Raw genomic sequence first — 23,436 nt, 5'->3', positions numbered from 1 at the left:
GGAACAAAGGGAGATGGAGATGAGTTTCCTAGCTTGGGTAGATAGGAAAGAGGATAGTTGTTCTCTGTTGGTTGGGGCCCCCAGGAGTAAGAGAGCGCCCCTAGGACCATGTGCCACTTCCATCAAGAAAGAATCCAGACAAGCAGGATGTAGGGTATTACGTTTCGGCGGCCCGAACCTTGGTAAAATCCTCTGTGTGTACGAGATCTTGTTGGGCACCGACACTCGTCGACCGCCGGCGCAGCTCCCTCGCCCTCACCAAACCAAAAAGGGGGTGCAAAGCATTCCTGGTGTTGGAGTTCAGGCACCAACACACCTTCTAAACATGTCAAACCTGTAGAGAACCCCTCTTATATCTAGCTCAAAGCAACAATGACGAATGAATCACCAATAAAGAAAAACAACCTCAAACAAGCATCTTGGTCATATTTTGGTTTTTTGTACTTTCCCAATTACTCGTTTTTGTTTTTATATCTTTAGCTCCGCTTGTCTAGAGGGTAGAGGGGAAATCATTTTTCTATTCCTTATGTCTCGTTTGGCTGGAGGGAGTTAGAGATAGGGAATGGGAGTTGAGGGGTACATGACATTAAAATCATTTGTTTGGTTGGAGGGAGTGGGAGTTAAGAGAGATTGGGCATGGGACTTGAGAGGCCAACTCCTACCATTTTATTAACATGGGGGAGGTGAGAATTGAGAGGGAATTGTTTCGTAGAGCTCAACAACTTATGTTATCCTCTCCAAACTAATTCCCCGTGAACTCCCTCAAACCAAAGATGGGATTTAAATTTTCTCGTTAATTCCTACGTATATTTCTTATCCCATACCAAACGATGGACTGAGACTAAAAATCAATTTCCACGTCTAAACTCCCATTCCCATTTCCTGATATTGCCAAACATGGTGTTATGGGCAACCCATGAGCTTGAGGTGCACCTAGCCTAAAAGACAAGTTTGTTTTCTACACAATGTATAAAGTCAACCTTAAGGGATGCCACATAGCCCTTAAGGTGGGCTCTTTTGCACATCGCGGCTGCCCTTAGTACTCAACAATTTCAGGAGAATACACAAAATACAACTCAAACAACTTGCATATACACATATAGATATAAGGTAGAGGCATAACACACATCTCCAATTAGCGGATGGGCCTGCTATGCTGGTGGAGTGCATCCGAGCACACTCGGGTATTTCCCCCACTTTAGGATAATATACATTGCTACATGATGACCATTCTTATTCGCTTTTACCCTGCGCAACAAGCTACAACTTATATGTTTGTTGCACATACATATAATGGGAATTGTCAATGTTAAATATATCAATCTTGTGCCGAACATTTCACTCTAGCATAGTTACCAAACTCAATTCATCATCCACAGCGTAAAGGATGCGAGTCTCACAAAACACAAAATATATAAGTAGCCAGGTTCTGCTCTAAGCTATGTTTCTTGTACGCTCCATGAATTACATTTTAAAACGCATCATAATTTGAAGTTCTTGTTTGATGATACACAAAAATTATCTACGGAACTTGTGTCTATAATTTGAATCGGGCTAATTCCATTGGCTCCATGAAAGAATCAGTTGATCAAAATGTATTTTTTAATTGAATCATCTCCGAAGGCCAACATTGATCGGGTAAGTGCCTACAGAAATAAAAACATCATGTTCGATTAAATACACCACATATATTGGTTGATTATTGTATTCTATTTATACATGCAATGAAGCAAGGGGCGGAATTAAAGAAATTATAAAAATATATAATAAAGGCTCATGGAAATTGGTGAACAAGACAGATTGAATCTACACAAGAGGGAAATACAATAACTTAGATTCACAACAAGAAATTAACTACTACGTTAAAAAAGATGTTTACCTTTTATGATGTCTTCTCCACAGTCCGATACAATTACATTCAAGTTTCTAGCTCTTCGGCAAAGTTTTGTGGCACGAAATATTTGAATCTGTAAAGTCAACAATTATTATTTCAAAGTGCTATGGTGGACATAAATTTAAGTAATCCATAGTTAAAACATAATAGTAACATACTCGAATATCTACTTCGGCATCTAAGACTTTTGCTTGATGAAAATGGTCCTCGCCTATGTCCAGCAACATCTTTTCCAACTGACAAGTTACAAAAGCCAAGAGCATAAAGTGTAGTAGGAATATACTCTCCATTCTATAGATACTCCTTTTCCAATTTACTACCTACCTCAATTGTATTAGAAATATACTCTCCGTTGAAAAGTTCAATAATATCACCCCCGCGGACTCCAAGTTTCTCAGCATTCGATTCTTTTGACACCTAATGTTTAATTGATCATGATTAAACCATAATATGCATATGAGGATTTTTATAGTGAAAACTAATTAATAACAATGTGAAAATAAATAATGTTAATCATTACCTTTTCAACAATAAGACCAGACTGAATGTTATGCTGACGCCTCATCCTCTCAATGCAAATAGGATCTAGAAGCTTGATGGAAATAAAGGTCATTCCAAGGTGGGCACGAGGGACGCACCTACACAAAATATAATCTCTAAGACTGCGTTTTAGACTTATGTTAAAATAAAACAACTTGTTTTATTAGAATCAATATCAAATGAGTATCGCACAAAACGTAGGCAGTAACATTATTATAGAATTAATACCATAACAAGACATTAGTTCACAACGTGCTCAAAAGAGGATTAAGCCAGACAAATAGATCACCAAGTTAAATAGCAAAACTGAATATTTACACCAAATTTAGTTCCTATACACTGGATAGGAATAGTTTGGAAAACATGGAGAGTTCGATAAGGTGACCAACACACATTTTCTCTATAATCTTACACACATTTTGTAGCACCTAGGTCTCACGTAATGATTCTTCTTAATCACAATTTAGCAATTCATTCAAACATAACAATTGCTAAGCAATCACAATGTAAACATAAATTTGTAGTTGCTCAATTGCAAGGAATGAGGTAAAATATATAAGAGAATGTGTTAGTGTAATCAAAAGCAGTAAAAAATGAATTGAGAATAAAGATCGTACTTCAACTTCCTCCACAAATCCAAGCACTTGTGCAATATAGAAGAAGGTAAAAAGGACTCTACGGATTGATTGTGAACCATTCCCACAACCTTGCCTTCTAAGTCAATGACAGGGCCTCCATCATCATGAACTAACTACAACATAGTGACAATAACAAACATTATAATTTATACTAACAAGATATTAACATCGAAAGACAAAACATAAAGTTAGAATTAAATAGTATAATAGTACATACATCTGGTCCATCGTGGATAAAATACATGTAGTGGCATCTCTCATAACTGGACGGAATCCTATAATCCACCCTACCATGGGTTATGCTTAGATCAAAACATTCATCTCTTCCAAGTCGCAGAACATCTTGACCAGAATGCACATTGTCATTAAAAATGGACAGTTGAACTGGTTTGTCCACTACAACCTCGTAAAGAGCAAATTCGTAGTGCTCCTGGAGGTAGATGAGACTGGCTAATGCAGTTGTGCCGTCCAGAAAGTGAACAATGACCTGGAAAGACAACCACAAAAATTATGACACTATGATTCCGAGAAAAAATTCATAGTATTTGGCAAAACCATTTTCAAGAGATTAACTATCAGAAAAAACGAACGCCGCACCGAATCAAGTCTTCTATGAAAATTGAATGATTAAATTTTGAGATGAAGAGTCTGTTTGGGACTACTCCACTTCACAACTTTACCTGTGTAGCATACACATGTGAAATTGTCCCAAACACTCCAAACTCCATATGTTATGTGAAGTAGAACAGTACAACTTTTTAGTTTTTTTTAAACCCTCTAGTTCATTTCACTAGAGTCAAGAAAGAAGTTTTTAACCTGCTTCACTTCACCTGAAACTGGGGTAATTTGCCCACCAATGCCACTCATTAACCCCGAACCGTTATCTACACGAACAGAACCTCGCCTACTCCTCCTCTTCCTCTCGTACTTGACTCCTCTTCCTCCTGTCTCCCCGTAGCGGCGCGCCCGGCCGTAGGCGAGGCATGCTCATCCTCCAGTGAGCCGGTGCTCTATCTCCGGCGAGGCCCGCCCCCCACCTCCACAACCCCCAAGGAGCCAGGTCCCCTGCACCAGCAGGATCAAGGCGCCGGCGACGGCCCCTATACCAGCAGGACCAAGGCGCCACCTCCGCCCCTACTGAAGCAGATATCGTCGTGGTCCTCCAGCAAAACTCAGGGAGAGCTTACAGGCCTATGCCCCGTCGCAAGTCTGCCGCAACCGCATCCAGTAGAACTCGCTGATGCTGCCGCTCTCTGCAGTTCAGCAGGACGTTGCCGCCTCAGCCACCCTTTTCTCCACTGAGACGACACAGCAACAAAGGTAGCAGGTTTCACGGTTGATTGATTGAGACGTCCTTGGTTGATTAGCTTGATTGATTTGAGTGTGGAAGAACAGATCTGTTCCCGTACGGTTAATGCCATCATGAATCTGGAGCTAGCTTGAGAGCCAAACACATTTAGTTGGTGAAGTGGAGTGAAAATGAAGTGGAGTTTAGAGCATGTTTGGGAGGGCTTGACTCCACCTAACACATTTAGTTGGTGGAGTGGAGTGAAAATGAAGTGGAGTTTAGAGCATGTTTGGCAGGGCTTGACTCCACATAAACTTCACTTCACCTCTAAATCCACTCCACTCAGCTCCACTCCACCTGATAAATGTGTTTGGACCAACCAGCTCCAGACTGCCATTCTCTTTCTTTGTTGTATTTTTTTTGCGGCTGTTGGTTCGATCACCCAAGTATTTACGAATTGATGAACGTGGCCGACTAATACAGCGGCTGCTGATCGATTATTTGCACGTACTTCTATTTTGTGTTTCACGTGTTGTGTAGATACATCTAAGAGACGACTTGTTTGCTTTAGAAAATGAACCCGCAATTTTGATAACCCAGCTATGAACACAATCGCAGATCTAAACAAAACGGAGAAAAAAGCCTGCTGCCTTCTGGTTCTAGGAGCAATCGACGGCGAAAAGGAATCACAGAGAAGAAGTCCTTGCTTAACCGGCGCCCGGCGACAAGGTCCTGCGAGGTCAGCGAGTAGTAGAAGTCAGGAGTAGCAGACGGCGATGAATTCGCGCGGCAGAGCATCAGGAGTTGGCTCGCAGGAGATTAAGGGCAGGCTCGCCGGAGATGTTGCGTGACGGGCTAGGTGTTGGAGATGAGCCGCCATGGGGATTCTCTGTCTCTGTCGATACGAGGGAGACGCGAAGAGTCGGGGGCTGGGGCTCGAGGATAACGGTTTGTGTTAACTAATGGCATTCGTGGGTAATTTGTCTCAACTTTAAGTGAAGTGGAGCAGGTGAAGCATCTATTTCTTGACTCCAGTAAGATGAACTAGAGGGGTATACTGGTCCACTTCACTTAACATGTGAAATTTAGGGTGTTTGGGACAACTTCACCTGCTTCAGTGGTGAAGCTGTGAAGTGGAGCTGTACCAAACAGGCTTAGAGGTGAAGCGGAGTGAAAATGAAGTGATGTTTAAAGGTGAAGTGGAGTTTAGCTGGAGTAGAGCCCTCTCAAACACACCCGAAACAAAGAAATAAATAAACAAAGACTAGTGCATGAAGAAGAAGATAGATAATACGATACTGAATTAATGTTAAGAAGCTCACGGTAGCATCACGATGATATTTGCCTGTCCACTCGAACAACCACTTGTTCAGCTTCTTGGGATCCGTTGTGCGATTTGCGCGAATCAGATGCGCGGACGTCAAAACAAGGGCGGTTTTCTTCTCGTCGTCCCGCTGAATCCACAAACCACAGCACCTATTCAGCGGCTCATCGTCTGCAATGAAAGCCATCCGGAAGTCACAACACCAGATCGGCAGATGTGCTAGAAAACATTAAAATTATATGTTCAGTTACATATGTTCATACCGAGATAGGACGAGAGGCTGATGACGGAGCTGGCGGCAAGAAGCACGGCATCCTTTGCAGAGTCACGGATGTGAAGAAGGCGTCGGTCCTTGGTCAGGCAGGAACGAGTAGAGTAGCGATCCAAGGTGAAGAGATCAGACCGACGATCTGCATATATGAAATTAGCTATGCTAGTGTCTTAGCAACAATGATGATAACGACAGGAGGGGAGGGATCAAGCTAGAGGGAGGGGAACCGACTCCTGTCTGCTTGGTATTCGGCCTCGGCATTCTGGAAGGCGGCACGTATGTCCGCCCTGTCAGCTAGCTCGTCGGGGATGTAGGGCTTGTGGAGCAGAGGGCTGGGTGGATCGGAGGACGATTCCTCCGTCGAGGACTCGACCACATCGTCGTACACACGATCTACATACAGAAAAAAAGGAACAACAACACTACTCATGTCGTGATGAGGAGGAAAATTATGTGGAGATTGGGTACGGACTGCGGAGTACCTAATTTTGCTTCGGATTGGGTTTTTTCTTCACTCTCAAAGGCCGCGAACATCACCGTCCGATCCTCTGCCAGGTTTCTGTTCTTCTTCTCCTTCGCTTCCCTCTCCCTCTCCGTCCCCGGATCCCCCCTCGTGCGCCGCCTGCCGGCCTTCGGCATCTTGGAACGGTTTGGGGATTGTTGAGGCGAATCGCGCGTCGAGAATGACCGGCGGTGGATTGCAACGGCGGATCTAGGACTCGCAGCGGCGAGGGGGCAGAGTGGAGGAGGGCTGGTAGCGAGGAGGGCGGAGGGGAGAAGAGGTGAGTCGACGATGCCGCCACTGGAGCTCGGGATGGAAGAATCCCGTCGCCGGCGGCTTGGTCGCCCTCTCTTCCTTTTCCCGAAATATTTTCAGGCCCATTTAATACTCTCCAGTTTTGGGCCCCAAAACGGGCTTCGGATCAGGGCCTCATGTATAGCAGCACTACTTCTGTGTTTCTCAAAAAAAAGAAAAAAAATTGCTCAAAAAAAAAAGAAAAAAAATAGCAGCAGTACTTCTGTATCCAGAGTTGGTGAACAAAACAACTGTAACAACGCTAAGCGACAGTTAATCACGGCCTAATCACAACCGCATAGCTTTGAAATTAATGCAATTTTTTTTCTCTACAATGGTTTCTTCAAGTCTGCCACATTCATCCTAGAGAATCGTGTCAAGGAAATAACTTCTATCGTTTCTCTCTTAGGTAAAGTTGTTAATTACTTTGATCTCTATCTGTGGACACTAAAATGGCTGGGGTTGGTTTGGTTCCTTTTTTACTAGAGTAGCTTACTGTTCATTCTGTTGTAAAACAGAAAAAACAACTCACCATCCCCTCTTTGTTGGGCCGAGGCAGAACTCAAATCGAGCCCATGTCGCTTTCTGAATTCTAAGGGGTTCGACCTGTACCTCAGCTAGGCTTCTTTATGCCTGGTCGCTCCAGATCAAAGAACCAACAAACACCAACATTAATTTAGCGAAATCCGGCATAGAGAGACATGTTTGTTCCTCTCCTCCGCCTGCGCCGCAAAGTGGCAAGTTTGGAGAATGACAAAGAAGAAAACTGAGCCGGGAGGATGCAATGAGGTTGAAAAGAGATCTATGCATCAAGAACATAATTAAGAAAGGACGGAATGGTAGATCTAAGAAAATCCCAAGGACGGCATCAAAATAGATAATTTGGCGGGCAAGTATTCATTGAGTGAGAGTGTTGAGAAATTGTAATGCATACCCCACTTTCTATCCTTTCTCCTCGATCTCTCTCTCCTCAGCACTGCACGCCTCCGGCAGGGTGCCGATCCTAGGTCGCCGGCCATTGCCTCTTCCCTCCTGCGCTGGCTCTGGGAAGAGAGGAGCGGCAGGTGGCGGCAAGCAACAGTGCGGAAGTAGTGGGGCATCAACGATGTGAGATGATCGAAAGGTGCGGCTGCCTTGATTGCCAGTTTGCCACTCGTGCTATAAGGCAATAAGCTCGGCGAGCTCCAGGTGCTGCCGTAACATGCGAGGATGAGGAACAGCGTGCAGGGAAGGACATATCAACAGTTCCTTGCATCCTCCAAAACAGAGATTACAAAAAGGAAATTGCTTCAACTGATCTTGTAAAAGTTTCTCGTGGATCACTGCCTGTACGTTTCAGAATTCCATTAACAGCCCGTTTGGCACCCATCATTTGGGACTAGAATTCTGGATTCATTTTGAATTCCAGAAACGAACTTGTTTGGTTGGCGCAGAATTGGCCACATGAATTCAATCTCAAATTTCATGAAATTGTACTATAAGTAGCCCCAATTTCTCTCCAAAAGCTATTATTTCTCTGAAATTGTCTCTTACTCTACAAATTCATGTGGTAGCTAAACATGATTTTTAAACAAGAAATTCAAATTCGTCCAAATGAAATCCTATCAAAACATGGATTTCATTGCATTTCTATCAAATGAAATGAAACAATGGTTATCAAACGGGCTGTAAGCATACTTTTTGGCATGTTAATCCTAGCAGAAGCATCACCCTAACACACGCATCTGCCTGAAGAGGATCACAACCTGCTGACACCTGATATAGAGAGAGAGGAGGGATCGAGATGGGGGGACGGAAGGGGAAGTCATAGGTGGGTCGTTGTCGCCGGCAGCCGCTATGCAGAGACGACGAGATCGGCAAGACTGAATGCCTGATGTGGGGAGGAGGGAGATGATGGAGGGAAAAGGGATGGCTTAGGCAAGGTATGTTGTCTCCGGTGTGGAAGGCGGTGACGGCCTGACGGGAGGGCAAGGGATACTGGCGAGCATGGGCGGCGCCGTCGGAGGTGCAGTACGGAGTGGCGAGCAAGTGACGACCTTTGCCTAACCTGGACTAGTAACATGACGAGATTAAAATTAAAACTTTCGGAAGACAGATACCCAAAATGCCCTCACAATTACTACTTGCCCGTGAAATTAGTAAATTGTACCGTAAAACCCCTCAATAAATAACCGTTAATGTCTTTCTATTCTTGTTTTATCTTTTATAAGAGAGTTATCACCTTTCTTTGTTACCGCTAGCTCTGGGCGTGAAACTTCTCCTAGGTAAAGTTATTAATTATTTCAGTCTCTCCCTGTGGACACTAAAATGGCTGCGGTTGGTTCAGAGCGCAATTTCGTTTTTTACAAGAGTAGCTCACTATTCATTCTGTGGTAAAGAAAAAGAAAAAGAGAACAAGCAACTCACCCTTCACTCTTTACTGGGCCGAGGCGAGGCAGAACTCTATATATGATGCAGAATTGGGCCGCTGCCTTTACAGCTGGGCCGTGGGTAGTTTGCGTCACAAAGGGATCCGGTCCGGACAGAATATCGGGCTCAAATCGAACTACTCCGATAAACTGAAACCAAATCGTGCCCATGTCGATTTCCGAGTTGTAAAGGGTTCTAGTCGATTTCCTGGAGCTCCAAATCGAAGAACCAACATTAATTTAGCGAAATCCTGCGAGGAGCGATATGTCTGGTTCGTCAAAGCAGGCTCCTCCGGCGGCCATGGATCCAACACCGGCGGCGTCCGTAGATCCAACGCCGCCCGCACAGGAGGCAGTGACGGCGGCGCCGCTCTCGAAGGAGGAGGAGAAGAAGAAGGTAATCCTGTCACAATCCTACGTCGACTTCGTGCTGTCCTGCGAGAAGACGCTCGACACGCCTGCTGGATCTAGGGTTCATGGATCGGCTGCTGGCCCGGATCCCGGGCGGTGACTCGGACGAGTACCTCGCCGAGCAAGGGTTCACGCTGGAGGGCATGAAGCAGATCGCGGCCACCACGGATGACCTGATCGAGAAATACGAGGAGGAAGCGTTGGCCGACCTGGACTATTACAGGATCCGTGAGGAGTATGAACGGAAGGGGTATGTGGAGATGGAGATCACCGACGACGAAGAAGAAGTAGAGGAAACGAGAGCGGGCGTTGGTGCCCCTCGACCGCCTCCTAGTCCTGGAAGAAGGAGGTTTCGTCGTGGAGTCGGCAAGAAAGCCGGCTGCGGAGTCAACAAATTGAACTGACGGTGCTTTCAGTACACCCCAGCATTAGGGCGAAGAACAGCTAGTACAAGGGCACTATATGGACATGCCGAATTTGGTAGTAAGCGGTTTCCGACGAGGAAATTGCACAAAATTGCACATAACACTCAACATTGGTCCAGTTGTTGCGGAGAACACCCATTATTCGTCTTTTTTGCGCAAAACACCTACTATTCGGCTTGCAAATAAGTCCTAAAGCGAGTTTCAACGCGCTAACGATGATTCTGACCGATGGGGCCCACCCGTCAGTGCTAACATGGTGCCTTGGCCTTGCCGGCGTGGATCAGGTCGGGTTCGGTGCTTCGCCGTTCGCCTTCCCGAGCCACTGCACGTAGCGCTCGGGCCGTGCGTCCCTTGCCGCTCGATCGCACGGACGCCGCCGTGGCCTTGGGTGCGTGCGCCGCCGTCCTAGCTGCCGACCGCGTCTCACGAGCACGAGCCGCCTCCGCATCATGCGCAGGGTGCCGCTGCGACTGCCTGGTGCGCGGGCCGCCGCCTCTGGCGCGAGCAAGGCGGCCGCCAATGCGACCAAGTGCGCCGTCGCCGCTGGGTGCGCCCGGCCGCACGCCGTTGCCCTGCCGCTCTGGGCGCGCCACCGCCACGCCGGCTCGATCCACGTTGGCAAGGCCAGACCGCCATGTTGGCACTGACGGGTGGCCCCACCGGTCAGAATCGTCATTAGCGTGCTGAAATTAGGGTTATGACTTATTTGCAACCGATTAGTCAAATAGTAGGTGTTTTGCGCAAAAAAGACGAATAGTGAGTGTTTTGCGCAACAACAAGATAGACACTGAATTTGGACCAAATTAAACTTGCTCCTTTATGTCTTTAGTGTGGTTCAGTCTATCCACATGTTTCGATGTCTCGACATAGAAGAAGTTCAAAAGAAATTGCTCAAACATTTTCATCAAGCCGTAATAGTGATTTAGTTCCATGAAGAAACCAAGCTATTCGGTGGCCTTTTGCAGAACCAAAACACATGAAGAAGTTACTCATCAAGATGTTAAAGCTTCCATTCAGGCACCAATTGAAATTAAAATCATGCTCTAGTATTAAAAATAAAATGCTATTAGAAGCAATCATGTAAATTTGTGAAACATGAAACAATGCAACCTTGTTCATTGCAACTCAGGAAACGAAAACGACAAACAACAAAGATAATAGGCCTACGGTTAATACCAAATCCAGATTTTAAAAACTCTCCCAAATAGTACCATAGTACATAAAAACTAAGGATAAAAGATACCGCAAAGATGTACATGTTTACAACATGAGCAGGGGATACAAACAAGGACAAGTCTTTTTGTTTTGTTTTGTTTTGACCATGGACTGATGATGACTTGAGCAACATCATGTCAGGAAAACAGTGTCTAGCAAGGAGGCTAGCGAAACAAACTCTGACGTTGTACCTCTGCATATTGTGTTGGTGACAAAATGCTCTGGGTGCTTCAAGAGCAGCTCCAACAGGTTCTGCCATGGCTTGCCTAGCGTTCCAGTTGATGAGCCATCCTCTGGTGCTAGGTACTTTTGGACCTTCCAACTAGGCCATATCTTACTAAAGTGTTTAGTAAGCTGTGAAATAATCAAGAATTAGTTTACATGACAAACAAGTTCACAGCACGCTCACACAATCCATAGCAGATCCAAAAGCGTGGTGATATATACTATGTGAAACAAGCATATCATCACCATATTGTAGGATGTTGTCACGGTTTGTCATCAAGCTAGACCGATAAAGATATCTAACCATTTTGTTTTTCAGGAACCTGATATTGAGGATGATGTGGAGTTTGTACCATTTCCTGAAGATGTTGCTAATGTTGAAAGCAGCTAAAGACCGACGATGATGTACAATGGGCTGCTACTTGTTTGCTGCTGCCTGAATGCAACTATGCAAGACTTGCAACTGTTGTGTGCATGCTGCTGTTATTTCGATGTTGTCGTTATTGCTTATTATCTATGCATTGCACCGCTAGTTTGTGCCGCTGTGCCACCTATGCGCATTCTGCTGTTATTTGGTTGGGCCTAGCTGCTAGTTCTTATTTTGGAAGTCTGTGAGTGAGACTGTGAGCCTATCTTGATTTTTGTGTGACTGGAATGGAAGTCTGGACTCTGGAATAGGCCCTTATTTTGCTACTGTCTTGTGTTGAACACTTGAACTGCTCATCTGATGTGTTATTTTCAATCTCTATAGCACTGTCACCTAATTGTCAGTTTGATATAATTTGTTTGCTGTCAGAATTTACCCCAAGCAAATAGGTCATGCCAAATTTTTTAGATCAGCTAGCTTTTGAGCTATTTCTGTTAAAGAGTTTTTAACGATCTTAACGAGCGCTCGCGAGGTTTTATCGAACCGAGCCGAACTATTGTTTGAGATCGTTAAGGTTAACGATCTTAACGATCCGAGCTCTTAACGAACCGAGCTTAACGAACCGAGCTCTTGACGAACCGAGCGCGCTCGTTAGCCAGGCCTAAATGCTAGGTACTTTTGGACCTTCCAACTAGGCCATATCTTACTAAAGTGTTTAATAAGCTGTGAAATAATCAAGAATTAGTTTACATGACAAACAAGTTCACAGCACGCACGCACAATCCATAGCAGATCAAAAAGTGTGGTGATATATACTATGTGAAACAAGCATATCATCACCATATTGTAGGATGTAGTCACGGTTTGTCATCAAGCTAGACTGATAAAGATATCTAACTAATGATGGCGTGGACAAATCCTAAATTTGATAATTTGCTTATGAAAAATAATTGATATTCAGTAACAGCGAGTGGAAGGCGTAATTCTTGGACTTCAAACCACTTTGCATGTTAAAACCGACAAATTAACTCACCGATTCTATCAAGAGAAACAACGAAATTTCCAAAAAAAAATTGAGAGTTTGTCATAATGTCATGATTTATGTGACATGACACTGTAATGATCGTAGGACTCTCAAAGGAGATACCAAGTGAAAAGCAGTTAAGTGATGAAATATGCACATCTACCAATAATCAAAGGGAAACATCTAAATGTGAATTTAGGTACATTGACATATCAAGCGTTTAGAATTTAGGTCATTTTTAACTGCAAAATTATTGCAGCACCTACAAATTAAACAAGGTTCTTGAAGGATCATGTGATTCTTAATGAGCCCAACTATATTGTAGGAATCTCAACGCAGAAATAACAAAAAGGCAATAAAAAATTATTATTGTTCTTTCCAGGTGGAACGTGTAAAGGTTGTCCTATTGACATGAGCAAATCACATCTTCAAATGGAAGTATTGCTATTTCGTTCAGTGATTCTAAGGTGTCGCTCTGTTACTTAAAAGCTTGCAATTTATCATAACTTAACACACAATTTATTAATTAAAAATTAAAGTATTACTGACCTATGTATGCTTTCTCTAAAACATATCAGTGTTGTTAATCAAGGTGGTTGGACTAATCTTTGTAATTCTAGAAACAGAACAAAATGAATAATCTTGCATAACAAACCTTTGCATGGAGTTTTTTCATAGGCATCCATTCTCCAGGTTTGCAGTTGTTTGCTCCCAGGGTTATGACATGAGATAAGATCTTTCTCATCTGTTACACAGAGTTGTTCGTTATCTATATCCTTGTCCGCCTCTTCAACAACTTTCTTGGCTGCATAAATAGAATAACCAAGTTATAGTACATAGATGCGAGTAATAATCAAATCATCATGGTTTCTGAAGAGCATGAGATTGGTGTTGCTAATAAGAATGGGTAAAAACCATTGACATTGTATTTAGTTTTGAATCTTGTTTCAGCATAACAACAATTTTCAGGAATAAGGAAGGATTTGTCACCCTTTGTTTATCCATATCTATACCTATATTTACATCTATATAATTGTAAAATTATGAGTTGTTGTGAGATAACTCTGATTTGAACCTTGTACTAATCTCTCATCAACAACTCATGATTAAAGTTGGGACCTTGGAGTTTACCTCTTAGTTGCAGATTATTGCAGTAATAAATCATATACGAATTACCTCCTAACTGCATGCTTATGGTTCCCGGCCGTTTTGACGTATGATTGATGCTGGCCCAGTCTTTTTTCTTCAAATGGGTTGTGGGAAATTAATAAATTTAATGTCAGATTTTAAATATAGTTTTCTGTATATGATAGCAAACTTAGTATAGTATATTTCCTGTGCAATATGTATATTGAGAGACACAAGCTTGACCCATCCATGTGTCCATGGGTACCCGTCTACTGGAGATTGGGACACAAAGCTAGGAAAATAATATTTAACCATTCATTTCTTTAAATATACGTAAATCCTAAAAGCCATCCTCTGCTACAGTGGTAAATAGTTGTAACACAAAAACAAGTCTATGGGAAAGGGTAGTACATTAGTATTATAACCAAGTAACATTTTGTTTGTTAATTTTAGTATATAAAAGTGAAGAAAAAATAAAACCGGCCGGGAAGAATGATCTAGCTTAAGCATGTGACAAAGATAACATACCATGTTCACCAAGTGGTTCAATATTGATTGGACCGCAATTCGTGTCCAGCTCATCGGAAGACCTCTTGCTTTGCGCCATAGATGTTCCTTGAGTTTCAGTCCCAACTGTAATTCCATGGTCACCATCGACCCATCCATGACCACAAGAATTGCCACAAAGATCAGACAAATGAGGATGGCCAGGGTGTGATGGAATATGTGTATGCCCAGCAACATCCGAGGGAGAACCAATAACGCAGGAGGATCCACGAAAATTAATTGAAAAGGGGTAGGAAGGTGGCAAAGAGGAGGAAGACAAAGGTTGTGATAGAGTTTGAGTGCGCCAAGCACAAAAACTATCAGAGATGGAACAACTTGGTAGGAGAAAATAGAACTTTGCGTCTCCAATCTCGATGAGATCCTGAGACTTTAGTTTAATGGGATCCTTATCAGGAAGGGAAAAGACACCTTGAATGGTGCATCCCTTCATGCTAAGAACTTGAAGGGAAAAGTGGTGGTTTTTGAAATCAAAAAATATACGTGCATGATGGGGGGAAATATTTTTCTTGCTTCCTCCAATAGTAGTGAGATCGAAGTCTACCTTCCATTTCCCTGTATTATGTCCCACGATAATCTCGTAATCTTGCATCACGAAGGATTTTTTTTTACCTTGAAGCAATGCAAATCCAGCATCTAAACTATAACCAATGGTAGATGACTTTCCATCAGCACTAAGAGATTTTGTACGAGCATTCATGGCTGACATCTCCAATATTCCTAGCTGTAGTAGAGCACAAGGTACAAATGTCTTTCAGACAGTCCTGGAAAATTGTTTCATAAATACAACGTTATTTATGTTAGACGTTCATACTACAAAAGATAATAACATAAACCATAATATTACTTTATTTATGGCACATAGAAACCAATATATAATTGGTGTTCGGCATCAACACCTATTGCACATGCATTTTTTATGGGATATAGAAAGCATAAATAACATCAATAATATATATCATCATAAAATTGTAGGTTATTAGGGGGTGACAAATTCACACAATCAGGTCGTTGGTCATCTCTCTTCCAATTAGAGCAAGTACAATAGAGTGATATAGACGGGTTGTAAGACTTTAAATATTATATTTTTGTTGAGTTGGAGGAAAGAGAAGAGGAGAGAGGAGAGAAGCTGATTGTTAAGTAACATGCAGCTGCATCACGTGTTCCTAGGCTCCCTGTGAGAATGGATGTGAGCAATAATTAACAAAGTTGTTTTCCTTATAGCTAACTACTACACATGTTGGCTACTGTGTACTGACTATAGATGACATGACATTAGCTAATAGCAGGCACAACATGTTGTACTATTGTCCTTGCTCTTAACACACTATAAGGCCACAATGCCACAAGCTAGCTAGGGTATCGTTTATTGTAAACTTCTGGCACATAGTTTACAGATCCATGCAAAAAGCCACAAGCTAGCTAGGGTAATTACTAAAAATAATAAACAACTACTCCCTCCGGCCGGAATTACTTGTCGAAATATTACATGTATCTAGACGCTTTTTACACGTAGATAAATCCATATTTGGGCAAGTTTGAGACAACTAATACCGGCCGGAGGGAGTAGCATATTCATCAAAGTATAATTTATATATACAACAGCCAATTCATTTGAAATTAGGCACTACAATGGGGCAACGTTGATGAGTGTGTGCTATACGGTTGGCAACATCGATCGAGCGCAACACAATGCAACAATGCCAATTCGCGTGCTATACAGTTGACAACATCGATCGATCACAACACAATGGGCAGTCCACGTACATATAGCATCCGATCCGGTCTACTTTAGCAAAAACAAAAAGGGGAGCAGAGGCAATACACATGACAACGGGGCAGTACATGGCATCTAATTAACCCATACACGACAACACAATGGGGGCGATGGATATATACACTTTGGGGCAGTACATGGTATCTAATTAACCCATACACATGAGAACACAATGGGGGCATACACAATGTAGCATCGCCACCGCATCCATCTAGACAACAAAATAGGGCGACAACGACATACACAATGGGGTAGGACATGGCATCTAGTTAACCCATACACATGACATGGATCCAACAAAACCCATAAATAGTACTAAGAAGGGAGCAGGGATACCCGTGGTCTACCGAAGAGGAGGAGCGATGGCCGATGAAGGGGTGGCTAGGACGGGGCGGTGCGGCGTCCCGAACAGTGCCGCACGGCGGCAAGGAGGTGGCGGTCGGAGAATAGGAGGCGTAGGCGCGAAGGGTGGAGCTGGTGAATACGAGGTGGGGGAAGCGAGGGGCGGCGGTGGCGGAGGAGGGTCGAAGGATGGCGCCGGCGAATACGAGGTGGGGGAGTGAGTGGCAACGGTGGCAGCGGGTGATTCGCGTTGATGTTGCTCAGCTTAGGGTTCGACGCGCGGTACGGGGGCTTGGTTAAATTTCACCAAGTCCCGCACCCAGGCCCGTTGATAAGCTGACAAAGTGGGCGCCCCCATAGGGGGCCAAAAAGCAGGCCTTGATTCTTCTAATTGTTGCATACAATGGGATGTGGGTGGTGGGCCGTATTGATTTCTAAACTGCAGGCCTGCTAAATCATGGTGGGATGTTTTTTATTTCTAGTTCTGGTCGCTTCTCACCTATATATTGGACATAACATTTTTTTGCCGAGCACCCCACGGGCAGACCTATTACTGCCGAGGAGGTGCATGATGCACTCTTTCAGATGCAGCACCCTCAAGATGCGCGGCGTTGATTGTTTTACAGCCACAGCATTGGAAGTTAGTTAAACTCATCTTATAGTACATGTGGTACTGGAGTTTTTGGTTGGTGGTGAGTTGCCAGATGAACTAAATAATACTGTTATTGTCTTGTCCCAAGTGCGATGTCCCAATACATCAAACTGTTTAGTGCTATTGTCTTGTCCCAAGTGCGATGTCTCAACACACGTGCAGCTCTCAATCCGGCACATACATGAACAGCCATCAACGATGCTTGCCTAATCAGTCTAACAGTTTTCGTGTGCATGTGTTTGAGAGGCCGTGGCAACGCACGGGCATTGTACTAGTAACCAAAACTATCAATAATTATGGTGCCAGATAAGTATCATCATATCCATTAGGAAATATATTTTCATGGTGTCAAAATTTATAAAGTTTGACAGTCAACAAAATTTGTATGCCCTACATTTTAGAATGGAGAGAGTAATTTCTAACATTTTATTTGATGCATCGGGAGAAACAAAATGTAGCTTAATTTGTTCCAGAATGCAGTAGCAATTAATTTATGCCCTCGTGCTTAGGAAAAGAGAAGTCAGTCAACCATATGCAGTGTCATTCTTGATACGTTAGTTGTGCTTTAGTGCTGTGCTGTACCTATCAATTGGCCTTCTTTTTCTCGGTATGACCGAGAATATTGACCAAATATCAAACTTTGAATGGAGGATGCGGACTTGCTTTTGTTTGGCGCATGCTTCAGTACTATATTTCATACTTATTTTCATAACCCATCCCTGAGAGAAAGGTGCCTTGTTAATTGCAGTATTGCACCATGCTGCCACGGTCCCTACTACTATGTGTCTTCTTCCTCCTCCCCGCCACCTCTGCTTCCTACACCAACGATGGCTTCACCTACAACGGTTTCTCTTCTAGCATGCTCCGGCTTGATGGTGTAGCTTCAATCACAAGCAAAGCTCTCAAGCTAACCGATGGCACTTACAAGGGGGTTGGGCGCGCTTTCTATGGAGGCCGGTTGAACTCTATTTCCTCATTCTCGACAACCTTCGTGTTTGTCATCACCAGTGGTCCGTACAGTGATTCTAGCGGTTATGGGCTTGCGTTTACACTTTCTGCCACGACGGACTCTTTGTTGGATACCCTCCCATCTCAGTACTTGGGAATGTTCAACAACGAAAACCTCGGTAATACAACAAACCAACTCTTTGCTATTGAGCTTGATACCTTGTTTAATAGGGAATTCAGGGATATTGATAGTAACCATGTTGGAATCGATGTAAACAACTTGTTATCTATCAATTCACATACTGCTGGTTACTACACCTCAGATGGCAAGTTCACTACCTTGAGACTCATTAGCGGTGAACCGATGCAAGTATGGGTTGACTATGATGCCAATTCACGCCACGTGAATGTCAGTCTAGCACCTTACTTAGAGCCGAAGCCTGAACGCCCACTGCTATCAAGCATTGTTAATCTCACATCCGTGTTGCCAAGGTCAGTCTATGTTGGCTTTGCTTCTGCAACCCGCCTATGGTCCATACACCAAATTATCGGCTGGAGTTTCAATCCAAACGGTGCGGCTACACCACTTGACTACTCAGTGTTGTCTGAAGTTATAGACGATGTTCGTAGGGAAGCAGAAAGTCAATCAGATACCTCCAGTCACATTCTTTTACCGATTATTATCATGTCAGTGTTCATCGTGCTTGTTATGCTTATTGCCCTGTATATTTATATGAAGAAGGCAAGGAAAAGTGGTGAGTGGGAAATCGATTGTGGGTCTCCGTCTTTCACATATAAAGATCTCGTGACCGCAACTAACGGTTTCAAAAACAGGATGCTACTCGGTAAAGGTGGATTTGGAAAGGTTTACAAAGGGACTCTACAAACCTCCAAGAAAAATGTTGCGATCAAGCGGATTTCACCAGATTCAAAGCAAGGGATGAAGGAATTTATAGCTGAGATTACTATTCTCGGTCATCTCCGCCATCGCAATCTTGTCCAGTTACTCGGTTATTGTCGTCACAAAAATGAACTTCTTATAGTTTATGATTACATGCCAAATGGTAGTCTTGACAGAGTTTTGCATGGTCAAGGTAACCGGACTATAGATTGGATACATAGATTTAACATTATAAAAGGTATTGCATCTGGTCTTCTCTATCTCCATGAGGATTGGGAGAAAGTTGTGATCCATCGAGACATCAAGACGAGCAATGTTCTCCTGGATAACAAAATGAATGGAAGACTTGGTGATTTCGGCCTTGCGAGATTGCACAACCATGGAACAGACGCCCACACCACGCATTTGGCCGGCACCTGGGGTTACATTGCTCCTGAGCTAGCCAGGCTAGGAAGAGCAACGAAGGCAACTGATATTTTTGCATTCGGGGTGTTCATGTTGGAGGTTGCCTGTGGAAGGCACCCAATAGAAGTGAATAATTCTGGCGAGCCAGTGCTGCTGACAGATTGGGTGATCGATGCATGGGAGAGCGGTTCAATACTCAAAACAGTAGACCCAAAATTACAAGATTATGTCAAGGAGGAGGCAGATTTAGTACTAAAGCTTGGCCTGCTATGCTCACACTCAGTACACAGTGCTAGGCCATGCATGCGCCTAGTTATGCAATACCTTGTAAAGGATGTGTCACTCCCAGATTTCCAAGCAAGCTTTTTAAGCCTTACTACCCGGGATGAAGACTTCGATCAGCATATGATGCATATCCTGTCATGCGCTTCTGTGGCGACGACCATGACTGGTCTTTCTGGAGGAAGATAATACATAATTACTTGTTGCCAAAATCTATGGGCCATTTTCATATGAAGGGATGGGTTACTCCTGAAACTCACATTTAGTCATGTACTGTTTTATTTTTAGCTACCGGGTACGGATAAAGGTTTCCTTTTTGGTTCGAAAGCATTTCGTAATTCATATCCCTTTGTGGATGCAGCTATGTATTAAACATTTAAACTGCTATGATTATCCTCATCTCACCTTGTATTTTTAACTGCTATGAGTGTTAAAGGCACGCCCATGCATGCTACGATCTCCCTGGGTCGCTCGGCAGAGACCGCGCCCTCCCCTTGCACACTGAAGTAACTTTTTTTTTGACAAAAATGCAGCAGCGCTGCTTTTCATTACTTAAGAAGGAAAGAGAGCAACCAGGAAGCAAAAAGCTACAGCTAGGCAATTACAAGATCAAACACCACGACTAAAACTAGAAACCAAACCTAGCCGGGCGTTCCATCCTCTCGATTGGTGGACTGATGAAGATGTTCGCTGCCAGTCCGCCAAACATCGCACCCGGCTGAGAACTGATATCATGCTTGGCTGGTGGCAAATTTGGTTTGAGCGAAATCAAATTAGTATGATCTCCACCCGTGTGGGCCCAACGGCCCACCGGGCCCTTAGATCTACAGCGCCCTGATCGGGGGCGCCCAACCCAATATGGTTGGCGGGCCCCTGTTACACTGCGCAATATAAAGAGGTGGGGGCCGGCGGCACGCAACACAAGGTTCGTCGCTGTGCCGCACACCCCACCGAACACCCCCTACCGATCTAGGGTTCCGCGCAGGAGTAACGGGAAGCTCCGCCGGGTGCGATGTTTCAGCGCAATGGATTAAGCAGAAGCAGCATACTTTTATCAACATGGCAGAACCTAGACTAGATTATATTTCAGCGCAATGGATTAAGCAGAAGCAGCATACTTTTATCTTCTCTTGAACTTTTGCTCTGGCCTCTTGATTACTTGAGCCTTCATCAATCTCCACTGAAGCTATGGATGCCAGAGCAAGCTGACCAACATAATCTTCAAAATAATCGCTTCCAAAAAGTATCCCAAAGACAGCAGCTGGATCTACCATGTTATCCCTGACAACATTGATTAAGCAAGTAAGAAGATAACCACAAAGCAAGGAAGCCAATTAGCATTTTATTTCTGCATAAAGATATAAGTAGAATCTTGAATGGAGTTTTTAATCGGCTGTCTCGAGAGTAGTTACTTTTATGTCCCCCAACAGGTACTTATTATAAATAGCTACTTAGTTGCTATAATGTCTATCCATCCATAAATTCGAGAGGCTATCTTAACTTGACCCCCATTTTCACCCCCTGTAGTTCCCCTCAAGCCTTTTTCTTGTTGTGCCCTCCTCTTTCTCTCTACATCAACAATCCACTAAATCACCCCACTCTATGCTCCCAGACAGCTAGCTTAATCAGAACAATCCTGGAAAGGTCTGCTAACATTGTATTGAGAAAAATACCTACTGTTTAATAAAGCATATAACTCAATAAATACATGACTTACTGGGCAAGACCGTCCTTTCCATGCTTATCATAAGCCTCCTTTTTAGCTGGATCACTTAGAACTTGGTAGGCCTCCCCGAGTTCCTGTTAATAGCAAGCTTTAACTCAATGATCTGCGCATCGGGGATATCATTTAAAGAGACATTTGATGCCATATAAGCATTACAGTTAATAGATTCCGCATTTACATCCATGAGCATAGAAGCGCTACTCAGCAAGGGACCATCCTATCATTAACAAGGCATGGTCAAAATGAAATACATATGCAGAATATACGGGCACTGAACATCACACCAGTTGCTAATCGATCAAACTATGCTGACGTAAGATGCTGCCACAGCCAAACTCTTCTTTTCCTAACTCATATTTTAGCTCACACCTAGATCCAAACCACACAGTTTAGCTACATGAATTCTATAACAACGGACTTTTATGGCCACACAATTCTGCTCGTCCACAACAAAACTGACACAGCGTCAATATAAGGCATGCAGTTAGGCACCAAAACAAAACCCACCTGAAGTTTCACCGCCGCGTCGGGGTTCCGAGGATTCTTGTCCGGATGCACCAGCTTCGCCTGAAAAACACAACCAATTTAGCGCACAGAGATAGCCCAATAGCGCTGAAGACTCAAGGACGCAACAAAGGAATCATTCATCCGTCCGTCCATCAATCACCTTGACGTAGTAGGCCTTCTTGATATCGGCGGGGGAAGCGTCGACGCTGACCCCCAGGGTGTCGTAGTAGGCGGTTTCCTTCACCATGGCAGGAGGAAACCCTGGATCTGCGCCCCCCTCGCAACTACGACATCAAGAAAACAGCGAATGCTATCACGCCTGGGAGACAAATCGACAGCGATTAGAACCCGAGGGAGGATAGAGATAGAGACCCGCACCACACGGCCTGTCGGTTCGAGAAGCTTCTGGAAGGTTCCTGGAGAAACGAGCGGTGGAAGAAGAAGACGAGAAGATTTGGGGGGAAACAGAGGAGTCCCGGTCGATCCGCGCTGAAGGACGGAGGAAGGCGAGTCACGAACCGCTGATGCGCTGACGGATCAACGTGGACAGGCTGAGGTCCCGGGCCCGCACGTCAGGGATGACATGTCAGGAAGGCAGAGCGCCTTGGAGATGCCACGTCACGCTGTCTCTTTCCTCTTTGCCTCCGCCGTGAATCCTCTTCTCGTTGGCCCGTTGCGAGCTGCAGAGAGATGCACCGGGGATTTGTCGAGTTTTTTAAATTTTATCTCTATCTCTGGTACTTATAAAGACACCAACATATTCATCCCACGTCCACTAAACGTACACGGAGTAGTAATAAGCAGCTAATAAGCAGCTTTCAGATGTCGCACGCGGCACGCACACGGCTAATTTCACGCCGGTGACAAGTGACAACGATGTTGCGTGAAATGGAAGGGCACCGGACCGGTGTAGGAGTATTTGCCGAGAAACCTCTAGTTGGTACCAGAAAGTTGAAAACACTAAAAACAAACAAATCTGTTTTGCAGAGTTTTCTTTTAGCTTTGTTGAGAGTTAAATTTAGAGAATTACGAAATCATTATAAATCCACTGAAGTCAATTAAAATGATAGAATAATTGAAGACTATGGCTCGAAGTCTCATAAAAAAACATTGACATAACCGAAGGTCGTGCAGCCTTGAAGTTAGATCAAAATTTAAGTTAGATCAAAATTCAGAATCACTTCATGCAATGTGTAACTGCGTATGTTTTAGATTACTTTTCATTAATCCGGTTTATTCCGTCAAACGAGGTTAATAACCGAATCACACTTAGCCACCAAATTTATTATCGGTTAATTTGGTTTCGATTAATTCAGTTTCGGTTCCGATTAATTCTGATTCAGTTTTTGGTTCCGGTTTTTTACGCCCACCCTAAATG

At 43.8% G+C, this 23,436-nt stretch overlaps 2 protein-coding genes across 5 annotated transcripts; both read right to left on the bottom strand.

Annotated features, from left to right (window-relative positions):
- Nucleotides 1-1,213: 1,213 nt before the first annotated feature.
- On the bottom strand, nucleotides 1,214-6,815 carry LOC100845486 (probable periplasmic serine endoprotease DegP-like). Its single transcript, XM_003567925.4, has 11 exons — nucleotides 6,438-6,815; nucleotides 6,187-6,348; nucleotides 5,948-6,094; nucleotides 5,683-5,855; nucleotides 3,290-3,559; nucleotides 3,052-3,185; nucleotides 2,415-2,532; nucleotides 2,219-2,311; nucleotides 2,053-2,130; nucleotides 1,880-1,967; nucleotides 1,214-1,646 (listed from the first exon to the last, which is right to left on the bottom strand). Exons 1-11 carry the CDS (start codon nucleotides 6,592-6,594, stop codon nucleotides 1,612-1,614), a joined length of 1,455 nt encoding a protein of 484 aa, XP_003567973.1. The 5' UTR covers nucleotides 6,595-6,815; the 3' UTR covers nucleotides 1,214-1,611.
- Nucleotides 6,816-11,044: 4,229 nt separating this feature from the next.
- Nucleotides 11,045-22,693, bottom strand: LOC100844876 (chaperone protein dnaJ 10). 4 transcript variants are annotated; one of them, XR_001406158.2, is made up of 8 exons: nucleotides 22,437-22,601; nucleotides 22,219-22,342; nucleotides 22,059-22,118; nucleotides 21,543-21,625; nucleotides 20,944-21,106; nucleotides 14,483-15,282; nucleotides 13,482-13,631; nucleotides 11,045-11,564 (listed from the first exon to the last, which is right to left on the bottom strand). XR_001406158.2 is itself a non-coding variant. In XM_014899071.2 (6 exons), the coding sequence occupies exons 2-6, from the start codon at nucleotides 22,303-22,305 to the stop codon at nucleotides 19,561-19,563; spliced, it is 480 nt and encodes a 159-aa protein (XP_014754557.1). In that variant the 5' UTR covers nucleotides 22,306-22,342; nucleotides 22,437-22,693; the 3' UTR covers nucleotides 19,415-19,560. The 4 variants fall into 4 exon arrangements, 3 of the variants coding, with proteins under 3 accessions (XP_024314215.1, XP_014754557.1, XP_010231078.1); XM_014899071.2 differs by lacking the exons at nucleotides 11,045-11,564; nucleotides 13,482-13,631; nucleotides 14,483-15,282 and adding an exon at nucleotides 19,415-19,647 and having other exon boundaries at nucleotides 22,437-22,693; XM_010232776.3 differs by lacking the exons at nucleotides 11,045-11,564; nucleotides 13,482-13,631; nucleotides 14,483-15,282 and adding an exon at nucleotides 19,756-20,000 and having other exon boundaries at nucleotides 22,437-22,692.
- Between the last annotated feature and the right edge of the window lie 743 nt (nucleotides 22,694-23,436).

This window comes from Brachypodium distachyon, chromosome 2 (genome assembly GCF_000005505.3).
Source record: "Brachypodium distachyon strain Bd21 chromosome 2, Brachypodium_distachyon_v3.0, whole genome shotgun sequence".
Lineage (NCBI taxonomy): Eukaryota > Viridiplantae > Streptophyta > Magnoliopsida > Poales > Poaceae > Brachypodium > Brachypodium distachyon.
The sequence above is the reverse complement of the archived record's forward strand: the minus strand, read 5'-3'. Positions and strand labels throughout refer to the sequence as shown.

Bases quoted from the DNA above. Each gene is read 5' to 3' on its own strand.
- LOC100844876 (XM_014899071.2), bottom strand. From the start codon at position 22,305: ATGGTGAAGGAAACCGCCTACTACGACACCCTGGGGGTCAGCGTCGAC. The intron at 21,107-21,542 runs GTAAGTCATGTA...CAATGTTGTCAG, and splicing joins GGAAAGGACGGTCTTGCCCA to GGATAACATGGTAGATCCAG. The intron at 19,648-20,943 runs GTATGCTGCTTC...TGCCTTCCACAG, and splicing joins AAGTTCAAGAGAAGATAAAA to GCAACCTCCAACATGAACAC.
- LOC100845486 (XM_003567925.4), bottom strand. From the start codon at position 6,594: ATGCCGAAGGCCGGCAGGCGGCGCACGAGGGGGGATCCGGGGACGGAG. The intron at 3,560-5,682 runs GTGAGCTTCTTA...TTGTCTTTCCAG, and splicing joins AATATCATCGTGATGCTACC to GTCATTGTTCACTTTCTGGA. The intron at 2,131-2,218 runs GTAGGTAGTAAA...GTAACTTGTCAG, and splicing joins ATATTTCTAATACAATTGAG to TTGGAAAAGATGTTGCTGGA.